The sequence below is a fragment of the Hippoglossus stenolepis genome, chromosome 20 (assembly GCF_022539355.2).
Source record: "Hippoglossus stenolepis isolate QCI-W04-F060 chromosome 20, HSTE1.2, whole genome shotgun sequence".
NCBI classification, from domain to species: Eukaryota; Metazoa; Chordata; class Actinopteri; order Pleuronectiformes; family Pleuronectidae; genus Hippoglossus; species Hippoglossus stenolepis.
This window is the reverse complement of record NC_061502.1, coordinates 13,271,995-13,291,337: the sequence shown is the minus strand read 5'-3', so window position 1 is coordinate 13,291,337 and position 19,343 is coordinate 13,271,995. Positions and strand designations below refer to the sequence as shown.

Below are 19,343 nucleotides of genomic sequence, written 5' to 3'. Positions count from 1 at the left end.
CTCCATAGGTGGTGGAACATGTGCTTCTGGGGTTTTTTTCAGCTTGAAGTCCTTTACACCATGATATGACATTTATGTGCTCAGGTTTGTCCTGTTGCTTTGTCTGCACTAGTTCACATCTGTTTACATGTTTTAATTTAACTCAAAAGTACTGACTTTGTACTCAAAGACCGAACACCTCTGATAGGGGGAGATGTGACCTTTTAGCAGGGGTGTTTCCAGAAACTTTAGGGACTTTAAGAGACCTGCATGGGGACCCTACACAGCCGTCATTTCTTGTGTAATCAGCCGTTCTCGGGGTGGAATCAGGTCAGGGCCTCAGGTAATGACCTGATTTGCCTTCAGCGCTGCAACATTCCTGCCTGCTACTGATAATAACAGGTTTGGTCATGCTGGGAACCGGCCCACTAACCTAACATGACATTTCATTTAGCTGATGCTTTTGTCCAAAGCGACTTACAATAAGTGCATTCAACCATGAGGGTACAAACCCAGAACAACAAGAATCAAGAAAGTACAATTTCTTCAAGAAAGCCAAACTACAAAGTGCTATAAGTAAGTGCCATTTAAGTGCTACAAAATTTTTTGTTTAAACTTTTATTTAAGGTATAGTCGGATCAGGTGGGTTTTTAGTTTGCGGTGGAAGATGTTTAGACTGTCTGCTGTCCTGATGTCATTGGGGAGCTCCTTCCACCATTTAGGAGCCAGGACAGCAAACAGTAGTGATTTTGTTGAGTGTTTAGCTCGCAGTGAGGGAGCAACAAGCCGATTGGCAGATGCAGAGTGGAGTGAACGGGCTGGGGTGTAACGTTTGACCATGTCCTGGATGCAGACTGGACCCGATCCGTTCGCAGCACGGTACGCAAGTACTAATGTTTTGAAACGGATGCGGGCAGCCACTGGTAACCAGTGAAGGGAGCGGAGGAGGGGAGTAGTGTGAGTGAATTTAGGTTAAAGACCAGTCGAGCTGCTGCAGTCTGGATGAGCTGCAGAGGTCGGATGGCGCTAGCAGGTAGACCTGCCAGGAGGGAGTTGCAATAGTCTAGGTGTGAGATGACCAGGGCCTGGACCAGAACCTGCGCCACCTTCTGAGTTAGAAGGGGACGTATTCTCTTGATGTTGTGCAGCATCTATCTACAGGAACGTGTTGTTGCAGTAATGTTGGCAATAAGGGAGAGTTAACTGTCGAGTGTCACACCCAGGTTCCAAGCAGTCTTGGTGGGGGCTAACACGGAGTTGTCAAGGTAATAGTCAGGTCGTGGGCGGGAGAGCCTTTCCCTGGAAGGAAAAGTAGTTCAGTCTTGTCAATGTTAATTTTCAGGTGGCTAACCTGGTATTATTATCATTCACATTCTTTTCTTGCATTGAAATACACATAGCAATAAAGAATCAATGAATTCTAACTGGCCTGTGGAGAGTTAAGAGTTAATGTAAATATTTTATTTTATTGAATCAATTTCTGGTGAAAGTCTACAGTATAAAGTAATGGTATATTTATTTTTTCATTTTCTTAATGCTCACCAGCAGCGCATCCAACAACCTGTGAGTCCTCTCATTGTCTGTGTGGTGATTACTCCCACAGAAATTTCATTCATACATGTTTGGTGTCCTCTAAATATAACACACACACACAAGTTTGTAATTCTATCTTAGTGAGGACACAGATTGGCATAATGCATTTCCTAGCCCCTTATCCTAACCAAAATGTCCTCACGTTCCCAAAATGTCCTCACTTTCCCAAAATGCCCTCACTTTACCCAAAGTGTCCTCACTTAACCCAACATGTCCTCGCTTTATCCAAAATGTCCTCTTCCCAAACATGTCTTCAGTTTCCACAACATGTCTTAATTTCCCCCAATATGTCATCACTTTGCCCAAAGTGTCCCTTGCTCCCCAACATGTCTACACTTCCCCCAACATGTCTTCACTTTCCTCAACATGTCTTCACTTCCCCCAAAATGTCCCCACTTTCCCAAAGTGTCCTCACCTTCCCAAAATGTCTGATGCATCTCTGTCCAGATGTATTTATTTTAAAGAGCCCTAACATAATGGTTTCAACATGTGCATCAGTCATGCACTTTACTTCTGAGGGACATGAATTGATAAATTACGCATGATGATATAAAACTAAAGGGAGGTTGCAAATATGAGCGACTATAAGTTTAATGGGTTCGAAGTTGAATACAGGTGACAGGAAGCAATTATACACAGTACATCTTTATCTTTATTGTTAAAGCAAAGAATTCATGTATTTCCCCAAAACATAACATCAGTGTGTTTTATTACAGCTAATTCATCTCTGCCATCGTGTCCATTACAGGAATGGAAAAAGCTAAAACTCAATGGTAGAAAAGAGTAAAAAGTAACATTATATATCGCCTTTTTGTTTAATATGGTCAGAGTAATGTTTAAGCTATTATTTCCTACGTCCATCAATTAAGTTATTGCTGAACAACCACACCACAGGCCCACATATCAACTAAAATATGTAATCACATCATGCAACACCTTCCCACAACAAAAACACCTCCCAGGATGAAATACAATCGGTTAATGATACAGAATTGATCTCTCTGACTTTCTCAAATAGACACGCTGTTCTCAATGCGAGAAGGGTGCAGATAGTCATAGGGCACTTCAAGCTGCGAGTTTCTCTTTGCGATTTCTTCACCGAGGTATGACAACTCCGCTTGAAACTCCTGAATCACCTGTGTAAGCTCAGGCTCGTCAAATCTTTTCTCAGGATATTGACCCAAAGGAATCTGCCGAAATGACAAAGTCGAGACAGAAATATTACAGCAACAGAGTTTATCATGGTGCAAAAAATGACAAATTCTTATTGAATTATGCAAGTATGAATTAACAAATGCATTAATATTTAAATAAAACTTACAACACTACTGTAGTCGCCTGAAAGTTGATTTATTAACACTGATATGGCGACAGTCTCTCCAACATTCGGGAGGGTCTCCATAATTGTCTCCATGCTTGACTGCCCCTTGGTGGTCGGAGGAGGTTTGTGCAATAGAAATGCAGCATTCAGCGTCCAGTAGTAGAAGTCAAACTAGATGATGAGAGAAGTTTCAACATGCATGTAATGTCTGATTAAACATTTTTGTATTTATGTATTATTTTATTTCATGTAGTCAGGTTGTGGCAAATTTGATGTCAAACTAATTGAATCGACTGAATCTCATTAAAAGTTACAAAAAAGTGATGTAAATGTAGGAAATGAAACCTGATAGTTGAAGAAACAGATTACACATCTGCCACACGTCCCATATATTTGAAATGTGAAAACAAACCTCAATACATATTCCAGTGTCCTAACTGTTTTCACTCTTGCCTCACCTGTCCACTATTGACTGCTGCGTGTTGAACCGACACTGTGAAGATGACCATGGTGATGAATCTTATCAATTCCTCAATGGAATGAAAGGAGGATGGGAATCCTGTCGGCAGCACCACCATCATTAGTTAATGTTTGGCATTCACAATTTGCATTGGACATTTTTTATAGACTATATGTTGTATACAGAACATGGGTTAAATACCTGAGGCTTTGTTGCTCAAGAGGCCGTAGGTGAATATCTCACGGATCCAATCCTGCAGCTCTGTGTCTTTGCAGACGTCAGCGTCTGAGGGATAGTAGTACTCCACTGCTGCCCTCACAAAGCTGGTTAACACAAAACAATGTGATTCTGAGTAATTATGTGGAAGAATGTGGAAAAACGAAGTCCCTATCAAAACCCACAGACTGAATTTAAACATGGACATGATGACAGCTCCCCAAAAGTGAGGCCAAAGCATTTCAATCAACACCTGGTGTTTCTCCGACCAGCCACCTAGTGTAAAGTATGTCAAATTTCTTCCACAGGATTCAGGCTTTGATGACATTTCTAATACGCGATAGGTGCAAAAATTTAAAAACAAATCTCAGCAGAATAAATACATTAATTCCTGTCTCCTACATGCTGCACCACTTCTTTACTGAACACAAGCTGTTGATTGTAAAACAGATCAGTGAGGATATCTGCAATATTTATTACCTAAATTTGAAGTTACCTGTTGATGATGGACCACAGCTTCAATCCATCATCTCTGTAGTAGTAGTTGGGGATTGACTCCATTCCTCGTGCAGCGATGTTCTCTGGCAGACAGACGGAGCTGTAGGTCATTTCACGGAGGGACCTTCTCATGATCTCTATCATCCCATCAATTCCAACTGTACTCTAATAATAAATTATACAGAAATATTTACCATAAGACAAATATAACTTTGTTGTGAATCTTATAGAAATTCAGTTTTTCAACAGTTCAAGATGAACAGAATAGTCCCGCTTTGTATTATATATGTGAAAGAGCCTTACTATTTTAAAGATCCCATCAGGTCCTATTAGACTTGTATGGGCTCTAAGGTTTATGTAGAGAGTGGACTTGAAGTGTGGAATCAACAGCTGAAGAGAAAGAGGGAAAATGTTAAACGTCAAGTTAAGATGCTTATTTAAGCCAGAATGGCACAGAATCTACAACAAAAATGGATTCTTCCCTGACCCATACCATATCCTTCCCACCAACTTAATCTGTTTGGTAGTTTTTGTGTGATATATTTATAACAAACAAGGAAATAAACAGCAGACAGCACATCCTGGCTGTGTTGATCAGCAAAGAGAAGACACAACCATAACAAAACAGGTTTCCCTCAACTCATGAACAAAAACCTGACATACCAGTCAAACATCAGGTCAGATCCAAAAGAAAAACACACGTACGAGCAGAGTGATCTCTGCTGTGTCGTCGTACCTTGTAGAGGGGATGAATCACAGGGAAGCAGCGCAGAGTGGCGACAGTGTACACCTCTCCCATGAAGTGAGTATTCATGAGGTGATGGACGGCTTCATGATCCATTGCATCTGCGTTTTTGATATAGATCTTGGCCAGCAGCCAGTCGGTCTCCAGGTCGCTGGGCAGAAAGATGGGATTCTTCTCTGAGGGCTGTTGATGCAGCTGGAATGTGATGAAAAAATATTGAATTTAAAATGTTTGAAAGGTGGAACAGGACTTTTGAAAAAATTAAATAAAAATAATAATGCTATGTGGAAAATAATGTGATTCAATGACCACACTGGATTTTCATATGAATATACCTGTATTGCAATTGGCATCAGTTTTTTTTCTGGATTCAAGTAGAACAAACAGAGACCAGGAGTCACAGTCAGAGATTCTCCATTGTAGAGATAAGTGGGGATTCCATCCAGCTTCTTTTGGTCATAGAGGAATATATTGCCTTTCTGTATGGGAAGGAATCAAGACGCAACACAGATTTGTAATCAATCAATGGATCAATCAACCTTAAATCATTCCTTTCAAACTAAACTAATGCATTCAAAGTGCTTTACAGGTGATTGACAAAACATAAGACGGTAAAAAGGAATTGAAAATAAGTAAAAAAATGTTAAGATGTAAAGACTAACGCATACCAAAGCAATCAATAATCGAAAAGACAGCAAACAAACAAAGTTAAGAAATTAAATATATATAATTAAACCATAAATTATAAAACACTGCATTAAAGCCAAACTAAATATGAACCAATCTGAGGGGTCTTCCTCCCCAGCTTCATAAACCACATGCATTTCAGATGCTTTGTTGGTTTAGTGGATGTTTCACATATGTAAGCAACTTAATGTATATTTTATTTATTTTATAATTTTGTTAGTATGAATTAATTAATGTTGTTTGTCGTACAGAAAAATCATCCATTCATCCATTGACCTATTGTGATCTTAGTAAATGGTTAAATGGCTCTTGGATCCCTGTGTTTGAATGTGCTCACCAGTAGGTCTGTGACCCAGTCAACTTTAAACTATCTGTACCAGTAACAGTATTACACATTAACATGTTCTATAGTGTTTTTTATTATCTTTTTCAATACTAACAGGTAGCCAGTGTAAAATTTTGAAAAAGGTGTGATGTGTGCTGTCCTTTTGGGCTTTGTCAGCACTGGTGAGGCAGAGTTTTAAATTAATTGTCGCAGATTAATTGTGTTCTATGTTGTTTGTTGTCTCTGCTTGTTATAAAAACATGCATTTGTCTGTCAGTGTTGCTCAAAGAGAAATGGCATCACTTTGACAATAATCTTCAAATGTTAAATTGCTGTTTTCAAGCTGAATCAATGATTCAAGGATTGAGGATGAGACAAGATTATTTTATTCTCTCTTCTTTCTTACCCCAATTTCACTCATCAGACTGCTGCCCTCAGCCAGGAACGGCTTCACCATCTCCTCTGTGACAGGAAAGTTTGGGGGAAGCTCTGAGCAGCGCTTGATCAAAGTGGGGTTGATTCCGTTCAGAAACTGGGATCCGTAAAAGTCATCCTCCTTCCAGTGCTCTGCAACGTACTCTGAAAAAAATGCCAGGGATCAGACCACCGAACTTCTGGTTAGTAAGACAACCTCTACCCGCTGACCCACAGCCAGCCCTGATTTGTGAAACCTGACAGGACAAGACATTTCTGTCGAGGAAGTCTATGATCTAATCTGCAGTACTGGAAAACATGAAATACCTGACATTGTTGTCTTTTCGAATTTAAAGAGTCTTTTCAGGTCGTCAACATTTTCCCATTTTTCGGTGGATCCGACCATTCCCTTAAATTTGAATTTCAATCCACTGAATTAAGACAAGGGAAAAGGGAAAGAGAAAAAGAGAGCGTGAATATATTGGAACCAGTTTGTGTTGAAAAGCTTTATCTACAGTCGACCCACAGTCGTTTGTTTGTGTCATGGATTTCGTCCGTTTTGGCCTCAGAGAAGCGGATTTCAGCTGGTAGCTCAGACTCTTGTTCAAAACTGCTTGTGTGGAGTAGTCCTTCAGCTAGAGGCTTCCACCTGAAAAAAACAAAGGAACAAAGTTACATAAAAGTAAATGGTCTCAAAGCGGACATGCCTGGATCTGTAGGTACACGACGTACTGTGCTGCACACTTACTGGTACAAGCTCTTTTTAAGTGTCAGCTCTTTTTTCCGGTGCTCCATCAACAGGTGATGGTCCTCATCCAAAAACTTCATGGCTGAGAAGTGAAAAGAACGTTACGGCAGTCAAATTTCAACTGTCAAAAAATGTGAAGATTTGATATCCCCCCAAAATATATGTTTAATAAAAAAGATCTATAAAATGAATAATAATATAATATCAGACCTCTCCCTCCTCTCAGCTCCACATACTCTCCCCTGGAGATCCATCTGTGACAGGAGAAGAGAATTGCGTCTCCCTCTGGAGTCGTCACCTCTATGGTGGAGCAGTACCACTCGTCTTCTGGGAAAAAGAGAAAGGGATCCTTCTCCACCTTGACCAGCAGAAGTTTCCCCAGAGATGAACTGGTTTTCACTGTGTAGATCCCGGTCTGGAAGTAAGAGTTAATGTAAATATAAACAGTGAAGTAAGTGCGACATCGGTTGAAAAGGGTTCGGTTTGATGTTATCAGTCTCACAAGCATTTCCCAGTACACAGAGATAGACAAACATGACAGCTGGCTGGTGAAAGTGGGACAAACACCACACCTTGAATAAACCTACGAAACAAAACAAGTGGTTGGAATTTGCTGAAAGACCGCCCATAAATGTGATCCACAAAAACTAAATCGATTTGTTCTGGCAGAAATCTGCTCATCTTCACTGAAAAATTGTTGTTGATCAAACTTTGATTAAGTAGAAACTATATAAAATAAAATATAGAATGATTAAAATAGACAGAAAGATCAGAACCAGGGAGAAAGCATACCAGTAGAAATGGGCCTTTGTGAGAGATTTAAAAGAGTATAAGGAGTTTGTTGGACTGACCACCTCAAGGATATTGATCCAGAGAGTGGGAGCCCTGACAGGAAAGGCCTGGTCACCTTTTGGATGTACTATCCCTTTAATTTGTGAATAGATTTTAGAGTGTCGTGCAGGTGGATTTAACTTACTTTCCCGGTGCAGAAGTCTTTGCCAAAGTTGTCCAGATCAGTTTTCTCACTCTCTCCGTCACTTCCAATTAGAGTGACAGAAACGTGATCCCATGTTCCTGCACTTGGCATGTCACCTGTTGACACCTGTAGCTTGTACTCAGCCATGGTCACTCAGTGGATCCGGTCCAGAAGATACCAGGTCCAGATTTTTCCTCTCTGTGCTCTGTTTTATTGCTCTCTGCCTCTTTCCCTCACAACCCTCCACCCTATTTCGGACCTTTACAAGACCACACCTTGTTTGGTCATTAACAATAGTTCAGTCAGACAACTCACGATCAAACGTTTATTGCAACACAACAGGTTTAGTGTTTGGCATCTAGGCTCCAACTTAATCACACCCCCATATGATTACACAGGAAGGATGGGAGTGATGAGCAAATACTTTTAACCCTGTTGGAGCCTACAGGTGGATGCTGGGGTGGTGGAGGGGCTGAAGCAACTGGTAGCAATACTGCAGCAGCAGTGCGAGCAAAGGGGATGATGGGAAAGTTCTCTCTGCTTAAATAGACCACCTGATAAGGTGGGTGTGTATTATAGATGGTTGTGGAGAGTGGGGTATGTCACATGATGTATGTCACATGATTGGAGCAGCGCAGCTCGAGTTGGCAGCCTGAACTAGGTCGTAGGCGTCGCTCCATAGGTGGTGGAACATGTGCTTCTGGGGTTTTTTTCAGCTTGAAGTCCTTTACACCACGATATGACATTTATGTGATCAGGTTTGTCCTGTTGCTTTGTCTGCACTAGTTCACATCTGTTTACATGTTTTAAATTAACTCAAAAGTACTGACTTTGTACTCAAAGACCGAACACCTCTGATAGGGGGAGATGTGACCTTTTAACAGGGGTGTTTCCAGAAACTTTTGGGACTTTAAGAGACCTGCATGGGGACCCTACACAATCGTTATCTCTTATGTAATCAGCCATTCTCGGGGTGGAATCAGGTCAGGGCCTCAGGTAATGACCTGATTTGCCTTCAGCGCTGCAACATTTCTGCCTGGTACTGAAAACAGGTTTGGGCATGCTGGGCCACGCCCACTAACCTGACCTGGTATTGTTATCATTCACACTCTTTTCTTGCAGTGAAATACACACAGCAATAAAGAATCAATGAATTCTAACTGGCCTGTGGACAGTTAAGAGTTAATGTAAATACTTTATTTTATTGAATCAATTTCTGGGAAAGTCTACAGTATAAAGTAATGGTATATAAATGTTTTCATCTTCTTAATGCTCACCTGTAGAGGAGTCACCAGCAGCGCATCCAACAATCTGTGAATCCTCTCATTTTCTGTGTGGTAACTTTTCCCACGGTCATTATGAAACGGTGTGCGTGAGAAACTTAATCAGACAAGTCCAACTGTGGCCCAACGCAGCTGCAGGGTGTTCAAAATTGCCTCATGCCAGACCGCATATGATTGTGGAATGTGATAGGAGGAGGTTTGCACAGAGGGGGGTTTCCATTGAGCAACCAGGAGTAGTTGTCAAACAAGACAATTAAAGAAGCTTCAAGATGTAACACGTTTTTATTCTTGTAATCGCAAATCATAGATCATTTGCTTCTAGTTTTCCCAACTACTGCTGCATGTTCACCTGAGATATATATATATATGCTTTTTGAGTTGCATCACATTCTCACACATACACTGCTATTCTTGCAGACTTCAAAGAACAGTTCATCCATCTGCCTGGTCTTCAAATGTACATTAATGATAATAGCACTCAATCGAACGCATATCTCTCCTAGATATCAGAGGTCTAGGAATGCAAGAATCTTCAAGGAAAATCTGTGAGAACGTAGACAAAACCCTGCCTGAAAGATAACCGGAGGAAGCTTCAAAGAAAACATATAGAAGGTTGAAAAGATTTTATTGAATGGTAGCAAATCACATGCATTAATGGGGCTATCCTCATATTAATATCCATCTGTTTTGACTCTGTCCTACAGACGCAGACTTGCATTGGAGTTGACATCATAAATCGGGATCAGAAAGACGAGAAAGAGGACACAAGCAAATCTTGTACAGTGCTGGCATAACTTTCTGTCACACAGAAATAATGCAATAACCAATAACCTGCTTTTTCCTCAAGGCTACAACTTGACGACTAGACAGTGAAAACATTCAAATCTCTTTCCACTTTCTCATTACATCAAATAGAACAATATAAATCTACTGTGCATATTTGTCTTCAAGAAAATAGACTTTATCTTACCAGGTGCATATTCAGCAAAAAACTCATGCAAAGCTACAAGGTTAATATGTATTTAACACGTTGTGACAGGTAAAGTGTTATTTCATTCATTAAGGCTTCTTCATATCTAGAGTGTAATGCAGGAAGAGTTCATTGCTTATTCAAAACTGAAAAACGTTGAAATTGCACCATCCACCTAATACTACAGTGATTCTGCGGGCGGTCAGCCCCATTTGGTCAGGTGTAAACGGGACGCAGGACACGACGCAGCGATGGTCCGTCGCGTGCAGTGCACATGGCAGGAAGGGGTATGGGCTCCGTCTTGTGCTCCACCGTGTTGTAGTGGCACTTCTTCAGGTGGTCCGACATGCTGGGCAGATCGGTGAAACCCCAGGACGACACGGGGCTGAAGGCAGTGCTGAATCTCCACACCTGAAACAGTGAATAGAAAAGGATGTTGGGGTGAAGAGGGGCACTGCGTTGATTGATTGCAGATTTATATATTCATTTTAAACAACTCGTTCTTAACTTTACTAGTAACGAGCCTTAGAGGTGGTGGTATGTGGATTTTTAATACCTATGGATAGAGCCCTACTTTCCTGAGTAACTAGCTGCTGGCTCATACATCAAACAGACAACAATGGAATTAATCTTCTTGGCACGAAAACAAATTATCACTTTTCCTTTATAAATTTAACTGTAAAACTATAAATTGTTATTCATTGTATGATTTAGGCTATTGGCAGCTATTTGGAATGTTTCCACTTGCAAAAGCACATCTTTGTGACGAGTTTAAGTCATTTAGAGAGAGTTCATGTTTACAGATGTAATTTTCTACTCACTCTATTTTTTATCTGCCATGACACAGTGCCATGAGCACCAGGTCCTTGTCCCCGCTCCCACTGCAGCTCCACTATACCCCTGGTCTGTAGGAGACTGGCACACACCTCCCTCATAGTCCGGGAAACCAGTGACAGCTGACACAGGCTGAAACTGTCCAGGAACCCAGCTATGTGCCACAGTATCTCATTGGGAAGCCCGCTAAATTGGTCAGACTGGGAGTCATTTGGAAGTTTGGCCCTCGGGCAAGGCTGAACCCCGAAGGACCTCAGGTGTCTGTCGTGAACCACCTTGGCCCCCTGGGTGGATGGATAAAACCTCCGTTGGGAAAATGTGCAGCCATAATATGCTAGTGGACAGCGGTGCTCCATCCAACCATTGAGACCAGCGTGGATGTCACCGTGGACGTTGGTGAAATGGGAAGAAAACTGGTCCCGGCGGAATGACTGGCCACAGACGAAGGGGAACATGTGTTGGTAGCGGGGGTTTGAAGGGAGGTAACGGTTATGTGGGACCGCCTCCACCTCCAGAGCTTCCAGGACAAGGCCGAGGCGGAGGGTGCGGAAAGGGCTTGGGTAGGCGAGCTGGGGGGCAGCATGATCACAGGCCGATGCAGAGGCCATGTCACCCACTCTTGTGTTTGTTACCAAGATCGCTGCGGGGAAAGTGAACGTCTGTGTGCCAAAGTTGACGCAGTAGCCATCAACATAGACTGTGTCAGAGATCCTCCTACACTCCCTAGACTCTTCTAAGCAGAAGAGCAGCGCTGCTGTGATCAAATCAATCTCTCCTAGACCCATTGGGTCGTCATCCTGCTCCAGATCGGAGGTGTCCACTGCCTTGTCCTCCATTTTGGGTCGCAATCTATATGGTGACCTGTCTGGGTGGAAACCTATCCGTCCATTTGGTAACGGATATTGGCTCTGACCTCTAAAATACTGGTAGTTGTGGAACCTCCGCTCAGACCCATGGCTTTCTAATAGGACTAGCCCCCTGTCTTCCAGGACCACGTGACCAGCCCTCTGTGCCACACCTGGGCTGACATGCTGTGGAGATGACATTTGAGGCGTCCCTGCCTCCTGAGAAACACCAGCGTTCATGTCACCTTGCACCTCAGCAGAAGAGGCTGCATCTAAACAGGCCCCTGTTGCTCCTGACTGAGGTCCCTTTGTTTTAGGAGCGCCGTTTCCACTTAAACAGCTAGAACAAACACTTTTCTCCTCCATCTCTCTTTTCATCACACCGTCAGCCTCTGCTTTGTCTTCCAGTCCATTCTGAAGGTCTGTGCTGCTGCTCGATCTACTCTCCTGCCCAGCAGCTCCTCTGTTTACACACACTGAGCTGCCATCAACAGAACCAGCACTGCTGACAAAGTCTAAAGCAGCAGCTAAACTTCTTGCAGTCTCAACTGTGGCCTCATACAGTTTACCGAAGTGCTCCTCGTTCAAGCCATTAATTCCACTGGCAATCTTCTCCTTTGCCGAACCTGGGGCAGGCGCTGGCGAGTTCTTTACCTTGGTCTCCTTACCAACTGGAACATGTGGCTGTCCCTCTGCAGTAGGTGCCATGGAAATCACCTTGAGGGACTCGAGGAGTGTACGCTGATCCTGAAGAGCGAGTGCCATATCCAGCTGCTCCACCTCCTCCACCCCGCGACTGAGGCTCTCATAGGAGGTATAGTCCAGGCAGCTAATGGGCCATCTGTTCCACTCCATAGTACAGCACACCACGCCGGCTGGACACACCTCGAGGTGTCCATACATTTGGTTGCGAACCAGCATGGCGGGGCAGCCATAGCCACTGTTTAGACAGGGGACCCTCAGTAGTGGGCAAAGAAGATGGTGCTCGCCAGCTTTGCAGGAGTGAAATACTGCCCCACACATTTGAGGACAGGAGATGAGATCACAAGAAATTCCTGGATCAGGTCTGACCATGCATCTCTGGTTGACACAGGAGATGCAGTGAATATGATCCTTCTCCATCTTCAGAGCTGAGGGTGTGGAGAGCTCTTGAATGGGACGGTGACAAAATCCACTGTCCTGCCAAATAAATGGAAAGGGAAAACAGTTTAAGTGTTAACCAAAGTACTGAACATGAATACTGTCAAATATTTATTTCTAAAAGTATTGTCCTTACACTTTATTGGAATTCATATGAGATTAAAACCATGAAATCAGTATTGAGGTGTACCACAGCTTTGGGCCTGTCTTGTATGGCTGCTATCCTTATGTTTAACCACCAGATGTCAGTGCCATCTTAATATTAACATGGCAGAACAAATCTGTTGCCATTTGCTGTAACGATGATTTAAAAAAAACATGGGTAACATGGTAACGGCACAGCCTCCTCATACAAATCATTACACAGAATAAACTACCTGAAAGTGTCTGAGGTGCTGGTGTTCTTTCTTTAGAGCCTGCTATGAAACAGCGCCCCCACTCGGTTGTGTGGGGGAAATCAACAGCAGTCACGTGATGCAGACAAAAGCTTGTCTCATCCAAAAACCTTGTTAGGTTTCCCAGCTTGATATGAAGGAGGTCCCAACCTTTCACGTGGATAAAACAGATTCCTCTCTTAACGTCAACCTCAGAATGTAACGGGTATCGATTCAGTTGTGTGTTCACACTTGGAAAATGAAAAAGTACTCAAAGTGTTTCTGTGGGAAACTAAAAACACATAATGATGAAGCAACCCCCAGAAAGACATCACAAACACAAACTAATAATTAGCTTTCTCTTTGTGAAACTAAAGTCGGCAGATTGACTCTAAAGTTGCAGTTTAACTAAAAACCTGATGATGCGAGTACTGTTGGTCAGGGAATTCAATTCAATTATTGTCATCGCACAGTGTGCAGCTGGGTGCAATTCTGGCACAATGCACTTCAGTTCCAGTGCTTCACATGGTAATGTAACTAACAGACAGATTACAATTGAATCAATAAATATAAAAAACAGACATTAAATTGATAATCAAATATAGGGTATTGAAGCAGATGAGGAATATTGCAGTTAGGGTATTATTGCACTTGGCTAGGTTCAATAATCACACTTGGATAAAAGCTTGTAAAGAGTCTGTTAGTGTGAAATGAGAAAATTTGATTTAATTGCAATTAACTGCAGGAATCGCACAGTACAGATGATTACATTGTTGAAAGTCTGTCGTGTGGAACTTGGTCTCAGCTGCTGATATTCGATGGATGAAGTTCCTTCTCGTCCCCTTTGCTGAACAACATCTCTGCAGAGATCACGAAGAACTGGAAGAATCTCCTGCACATTTCTCTCCCGTCAATCCTCCAGGGTTGACACAGGATATGTGATGTTTGCACGCGAAGACAGGGGAACCCCCAAAAAGCCCAATGTTTTCATAATGAGATGCTAATCTGTGGTGTCACTGCAGGGCTGCATGGAAGCTAACTGAATAGTCAACTTCCATCCCAGCTGTTATTGTACTTTATGAAACGTCACCCAGCAGTTCACACTTGCTTTGCTTGATACGTGTTGACAACAGAGGCAGCAACACTAAAACAGTCGCTACTTCCTGACAGTTCGAAGTTAACTTCCATCAAACATCTGCAGCTAAACGACCCCCGGTAACTATTGAAGCTGTCGCTAAAGTGAACACTTTGTTTGTATTCGCACGCGCACTGAACTCCAGCGTCGTGTCGAACCCTCTTTGGCTCCTTTTTAAACCAACTTGTTGTTGTAACAATGACAAGCTAGCGGCTAACGCTGGCTAACAGCGGCTAGCCAGCTCCGAAGTTGAGCCGCTTGCTCGACAAGCTAACGCGGCTCCGTGCACGTCGTGCTGGCGTCGGAGTTGTGTTCTCACCTCGTGTTGGTGTTGGCAGGAAAACTTCTGGTTGGACGTGTTTGGTTTAAAATACGTTTAAATTCAAGCAGCTGTGAACTGTAGTTTCCTCTGTGGAGCTACTGCTAATGGCAGCTAGCTACATCAGTTAGCCTGCTGCTTTTTCCCCCCCTCCCCTCTGTCAAAACTTTATTGACAAAGGCATAGAACATCCATTTTACACTGAGGGAAAAAGAAAGAGTCAAACTTTAAATTCAATTAATCGTGTTGATTGATACAATATTTAAATTACAAATAGTTAAATAAAAGTAATGTTTCTAAATAAATAATTGGCCATAACAATCAAAATTACAAATAAACTCTATGCCCTTTATTTAAAAATGGAAATTGAAATTGGATTACCTTGAAGCATGATGTATTTGCATTTTGAATTGAATATTTTTTATTATATCTTATCTGTTTGCTGTTATTTATGTATATATAATCAGCCATATCTATACTGCTAATAAATTAGATAAACTGAGATTATAGATTACAAATGTGCACAGTGGGAAAGTGTTCAAGCATACATCCATGACTGTTCGTATTAAATATATAGGCTTTTATTCCATCATCAACAAATACATCCAATACGGAAATAATATAGTCCAGCTACCCCACACCTATTTTGTGCTGCTGCCTTCGCTGGCCTTGTAATTCTGGTATTTCTGACATCCACCAACAAGCTATGGGACTGGTGAACAACTGAAGAACTGGATGTGTGGGGCATAAAGACTTTGAAGGTCTCAAATCAAGTGGGATAACAACACTATATTTGGATTTTTTTCCTTAAACTTGATTTATTTTGTTTTAACTGCCCATCAGCTATTTGCAAACCTTCAAATAGACAAATGGATAATGATGGGTTTCTCTTTAAATTTTAAGGTCTTGACCATGATATGTTATGATTCGGTGCTTTAAATGGAACTGAATTCCAAACCTTTTTATTTCAGTTCATTCATTTTTGGCAATGGGTTTTGTGAGGCACTTTGTAACCTTGTTTAAATAACTGCTATACAAATATTATTATTATAATATTATTACTTTAAACCTATAAGATAGAAACAAAATAAGACCACTGATGAATAAAATGACTTCTCTCATGTCTTAAAAAACACAGATCACTCACCTGAATTTTATCTTACCTATCTTCTTTTTGTTGTTGCAGGCAGTAACCACTTACAAACAGGAGAGGTCAGCAATGCACTATTTCTGCGGACCGGCCTCCTGGCTGTTGATGGTCAGACCGTGGCCTGGAGACGCCACATTCCGAGGTCGGGATCACCTACAAAACAGAAGCCCTGGAGCCAGAGGACCTGGACCATGGACACATCAGCAGGACAGTGCTTAGCCGCACACTTGTCAGGAGGTGTTGAAGCAAAGCCATGCAGTCAGTGGGGCCGTCAACGTTACCTGGTATGAAACCGAACATAAATATTCTACAAAAAGGAGTCGGAACATTTCGTACTTTTGAGAAATGAAAAAAATTACAGTTTTATTTGTATACAGGCTACAATCCAGACAACTCAACCCAGGCAACCAGAAAACCCCTGTCGCTTCAGCCCTGCTGATAAGGCAGAACTGAACATTTAGAGAATAAGAGGCAACCATAGGATGTAGCTTGACTAAACCAGACTCTCACACACACAGAGACAGTATTTGAACATCTGCATTCTGTTGACAACTACTTACCCACACAAGACATGATAAAACCGTGAAGAGAATCGGTATTGACAATGTGATGTGTGGATGATGTGAAATTGCTCAAATGCCAAATTTGCTTCTGGAGGCCAGTTGGGATTGTTGAGATAAAAATAGTTGTTAATCCAGACAGTTCAAACATTTTAAGCATTTATGGATAAATAGCACGACAACAATGATGTTTTTCATCTGTTGCTAAATGGAATTGCGGTTTCTCAGCTTTTTGTTGTAAGACTGCACTGATTTCAGGGCAGCTATTTTAATTGTATGTGGTAAAAAGATGTTTATGTTGAATAACTTATTTTTATTTAATTTTAAGCTTTGGTTTCCTCTTCCACCTGCAGTGCAGTTGTTTTGTCTCTTAGTGGCTTCATTTCACCAGTGATGGTACGATTATCTTTGCACCTTCATCCCGTGCACCTGCTTTTTCCTTGAAGCTGTCCAGTAAAAACCACCCTTTTCTTTTGCAAGTTATAATTGGTTCATTGTGGCATTTTTGATTGCAAGATTCCCTTTGCTGTTGTCTGTTGCATTTTTCTAGGTTGCCATCGATGAAAAGGACAGATGTGGCTGAATAAGTGCCAACATTCCCGATCTTGTGCAAAGCAAGGTCTAACATGAAATATTGACTTGCCAAAAGATTAAGTGATGAGGTTTATATTTGAGGAAATAAAATGTAAATGTTTGTCTGTTTCTTTGGCTCATCTATTTATTCACAAGAGTAAGCAATGACGCTGATATCAATATTACTGAGGGAAAGGGGAATTCACTCTAATGCCTATAATGAATCTAATGAAAATGACCATCACATTAACTGATAATTAGCCTATGTAACACAATCAAAGCAATAATAATACTCTACTTAGGTCATTGTTGGAAAGTCTTGCTGGTCAGACCCCGCAGACCCCAGTCCTGAAATAAACCGAGAACCGCCTTTTGCCCTGAAGTGTGGCTACAGCATCCAAGTAGTCTCCCCTTCTCAAAACATGTCACTTTTATTCAGGTTCAATATGAGAAGCTCGCCCCCAAAGCCCCGGGCACCAGCATTGGCAGTGCCATCGCGACTCCTTTTAAAAGTTTATTTGTGATTTATACCGCCTGGCGTGAGTCACGACCGGACCCGTCCCTGCCACATAAACCGCCTGCCCCCTGGGAGTGGGCCGTAGGGTAGAGACTTTAGAATTCAAACGCTGGGCGGAGTTAAAATCATCAAGGTGGCAAATTCCATAAATCGTCTTTATTTATAGTAGATTACAGTGGCCTCCACTGACCTGAGACCTGAAATGTCGTCTGTGACCTTCAACCAGACGCTGGGTGGTGCGACTCACACTGTTAACACTGCTGTCCATGGTGCTGAAACCATCCATCGTGGCTTAGGTCGCGTCTTGCATGAGTTGGCTGAAGCAGTGAATATATCAGATTATAGCCTCACTATAATTCTGTCTGCGGCTTGTTAGCGCTTGTCAGTCCAGCATCATATCATTTACTGTGAGACATCATGTAATTCAAAAGCTGCTAAACGCCTGAAACCAACACGACTCACTCAAAAACAACAGAATTATTGACATGCTGATTGTTAAGTTGCAACCGATACTGATGATGGGGTAAATAGCTTCAATCAATACACAGTTCAGGTTCATAGGTTTGTGCTTTTGAAAACATTGTAACTCATTGTGCTACAGACCATATTCCAACCCTTTTTTTTTTTTACCTGGGTACATCCAATAGTGTCTATTTAATAATCTGTGATATTACAGGATAATATTATAATGAAATCATATAAATGAAATGTAACGTATTATATGTGACAATCGATGCCTTTACGTCTTTTCATTTTTATCTCCATCGTATTTATCACCACGTGTCAACATTTATCATTATTCATCATACATCTTTATATAACACAGGCAGACATGAAGGGATAAATACTGTAGGAAAAAAAAGGCGAGGAGGGGTGTGAGATGGGGGGTCTTAATGCTTAACATTGAGAGAGAGAGAGAGAGAGAGAGAAAGAGAGCGAGAGAGACTCAAATGATAGAGCCGAGGACCACGCGCTACAGAAGAAGGAGGAAGGCACGCGACATGTCTCAAGGATTCAGGCAAGTTTTAATGCAACACACAGTAAAATGCAGTTTCACATATATGTTTAGTGTTAACATGACAATTAAAACATATATAATGTATAGGATATCATTGTTTTGCATCATTCTGATGAAGATATTAGTCTGTGTGTGCTTCATCTTATTCCTCCTGTTATCATTAACATTATCAGTAGAATTATTATCATCAGAGTTGTTGTTGTTGTTAATTGTGACAGATGCCACCTTATGCACGACAGATATGGTAGAAAATGTTGGGTGCGTTTAAACCAAGAGCAGCCAGGCTATAACAGCTGGATTTCTTATTGTCAGTCCTCATGTGGGAATCAAACATCACTCGATCATGGGTGGATGTTTGTTGCTCATGTCTCAGTCAGGTGGTGAACACAGTGGCTGTGATGTGAGAGGATGCACGAGCTCAATTCATCAGCCCCCGAAAAGACACGTCCCTAAAAACGTGTTCGCTGTCCGCGGTGCTGAAATCTGCCTCGTTTTGTCAATGGAGCAGCAGCCCAGTGCGCCGAGACTCCACTCACTCACACAGCTGCTGGAAGAAAACACAACATGTTTGAGGTGGTTTTTTTTAAAGACCTGGCTGCCTCCACCGTCAGTAAACAGTAGTCCTGTTTCGATGGATGTGAGTTGAGTGCCTTGCTCAAAGGC

At 41.8% G+C, this 19,343-nt stretch overlaps 2 protein-coding genes and 1 long non-coding RNA gene across 5 annotated transcripts; 1 reads left to right on the top strand and 2 right to left on the bottom strand.

Moving 5' to 3' along the window:
• Positions 1 to 2,204: 2,204 nt before the first annotated feature.
• Positions 2,205 to 8,313, bottom strand: LOC118099179 (polyunsaturated fatty acid lipoxygenase ALOX15B). The gene is made up of 14 exons (XM_035143524.2): positions 7,963 to 8,313; positions 7,197 to 7,401; positions 6,987 to 7,068; positions 6,765 to 6,887; positions 6,566 to 6,669; positions 6,231 to 6,403; positions 5,148 to 5,291; positions 4,804 to 5,007; positions 4,371 to 4,457; positions 4,066 to 4,232; positions 3,555 to 3,676; positions 3,352 to 3,452; positions 2,894 to 3,064; positions 2,205 to 2,762 (listed from the first exon to the last, which is right to left on the bottom strand). Exons 1-14 carry the CDS (start codon positions 8,107 to 8,109, stop codon positions 2,583 to 2,585), a joined length of 2,010 nt encoding a protein of 669 aa, XP_034999415.2. The 5' UTR covers positions 8,110 to 8,313; the 3' UTR covers positions 2,205 to 2,582.
• Positions 8,314 to 9,853: 1,540 nt separating this feature from the next.
• On the bottom strand, positions 9,854 to 15,038 carry LOC118099178 (F-box only protein 30). Of its 3 annotated transcripts, XM_035143521.2 has the most exons (4): positions 14,863 to 15,038; positions 13,412 to 13,579; positions 11,037 to 13,073; positions 9,854 to 10,626 (listed from the first exon to the last, which is right to left on the bottom strand). In XM_035143521.2, the coding sequence occupies exons 3-4, from the start codon at positions 13,014 to 13,016 to the stop codon at positions 10,432 to 10,434; spliced, it is 2,175 nt and encodes a 724-aa protein (XP_034999412.1). In that variant the 5' UTR covers positions 13,017 to 13,073; positions 13,412 to 13,579; positions 14,863 to 15,038; the 3' UTR covers positions 9,854 to 10,431. The 3 variants fall into 3 exon arrangements, with proteins under 3 accessions (XP_034999412.1, XP_034999410.1, XP_034999409.1); XM_035143519.2 differs by lacking the exon at positions 13,412 to 13,579 and having other exon boundaries at positions 11,037 to 13,077; XM_035143518.2 differs by lacking the exon at positions 13,412 to 13,579.
• A 957-nt stretch (positions 15,039 to 15,995) lies between these two features.
• On the top strand, positions 15,996 to 17,274 carry LOC124851195. The gene is made up of 2 exons (XR_007032270.1): positions 15,996 to 16,296; positions 17,123 to 17,274. It is a non-coding gene; the product is annotated as an uncharacterized LOC124851195 (long non-coding RNA).
• Positions 17,275 to 19,343: the final 2,069 nt, after the last annotated feature.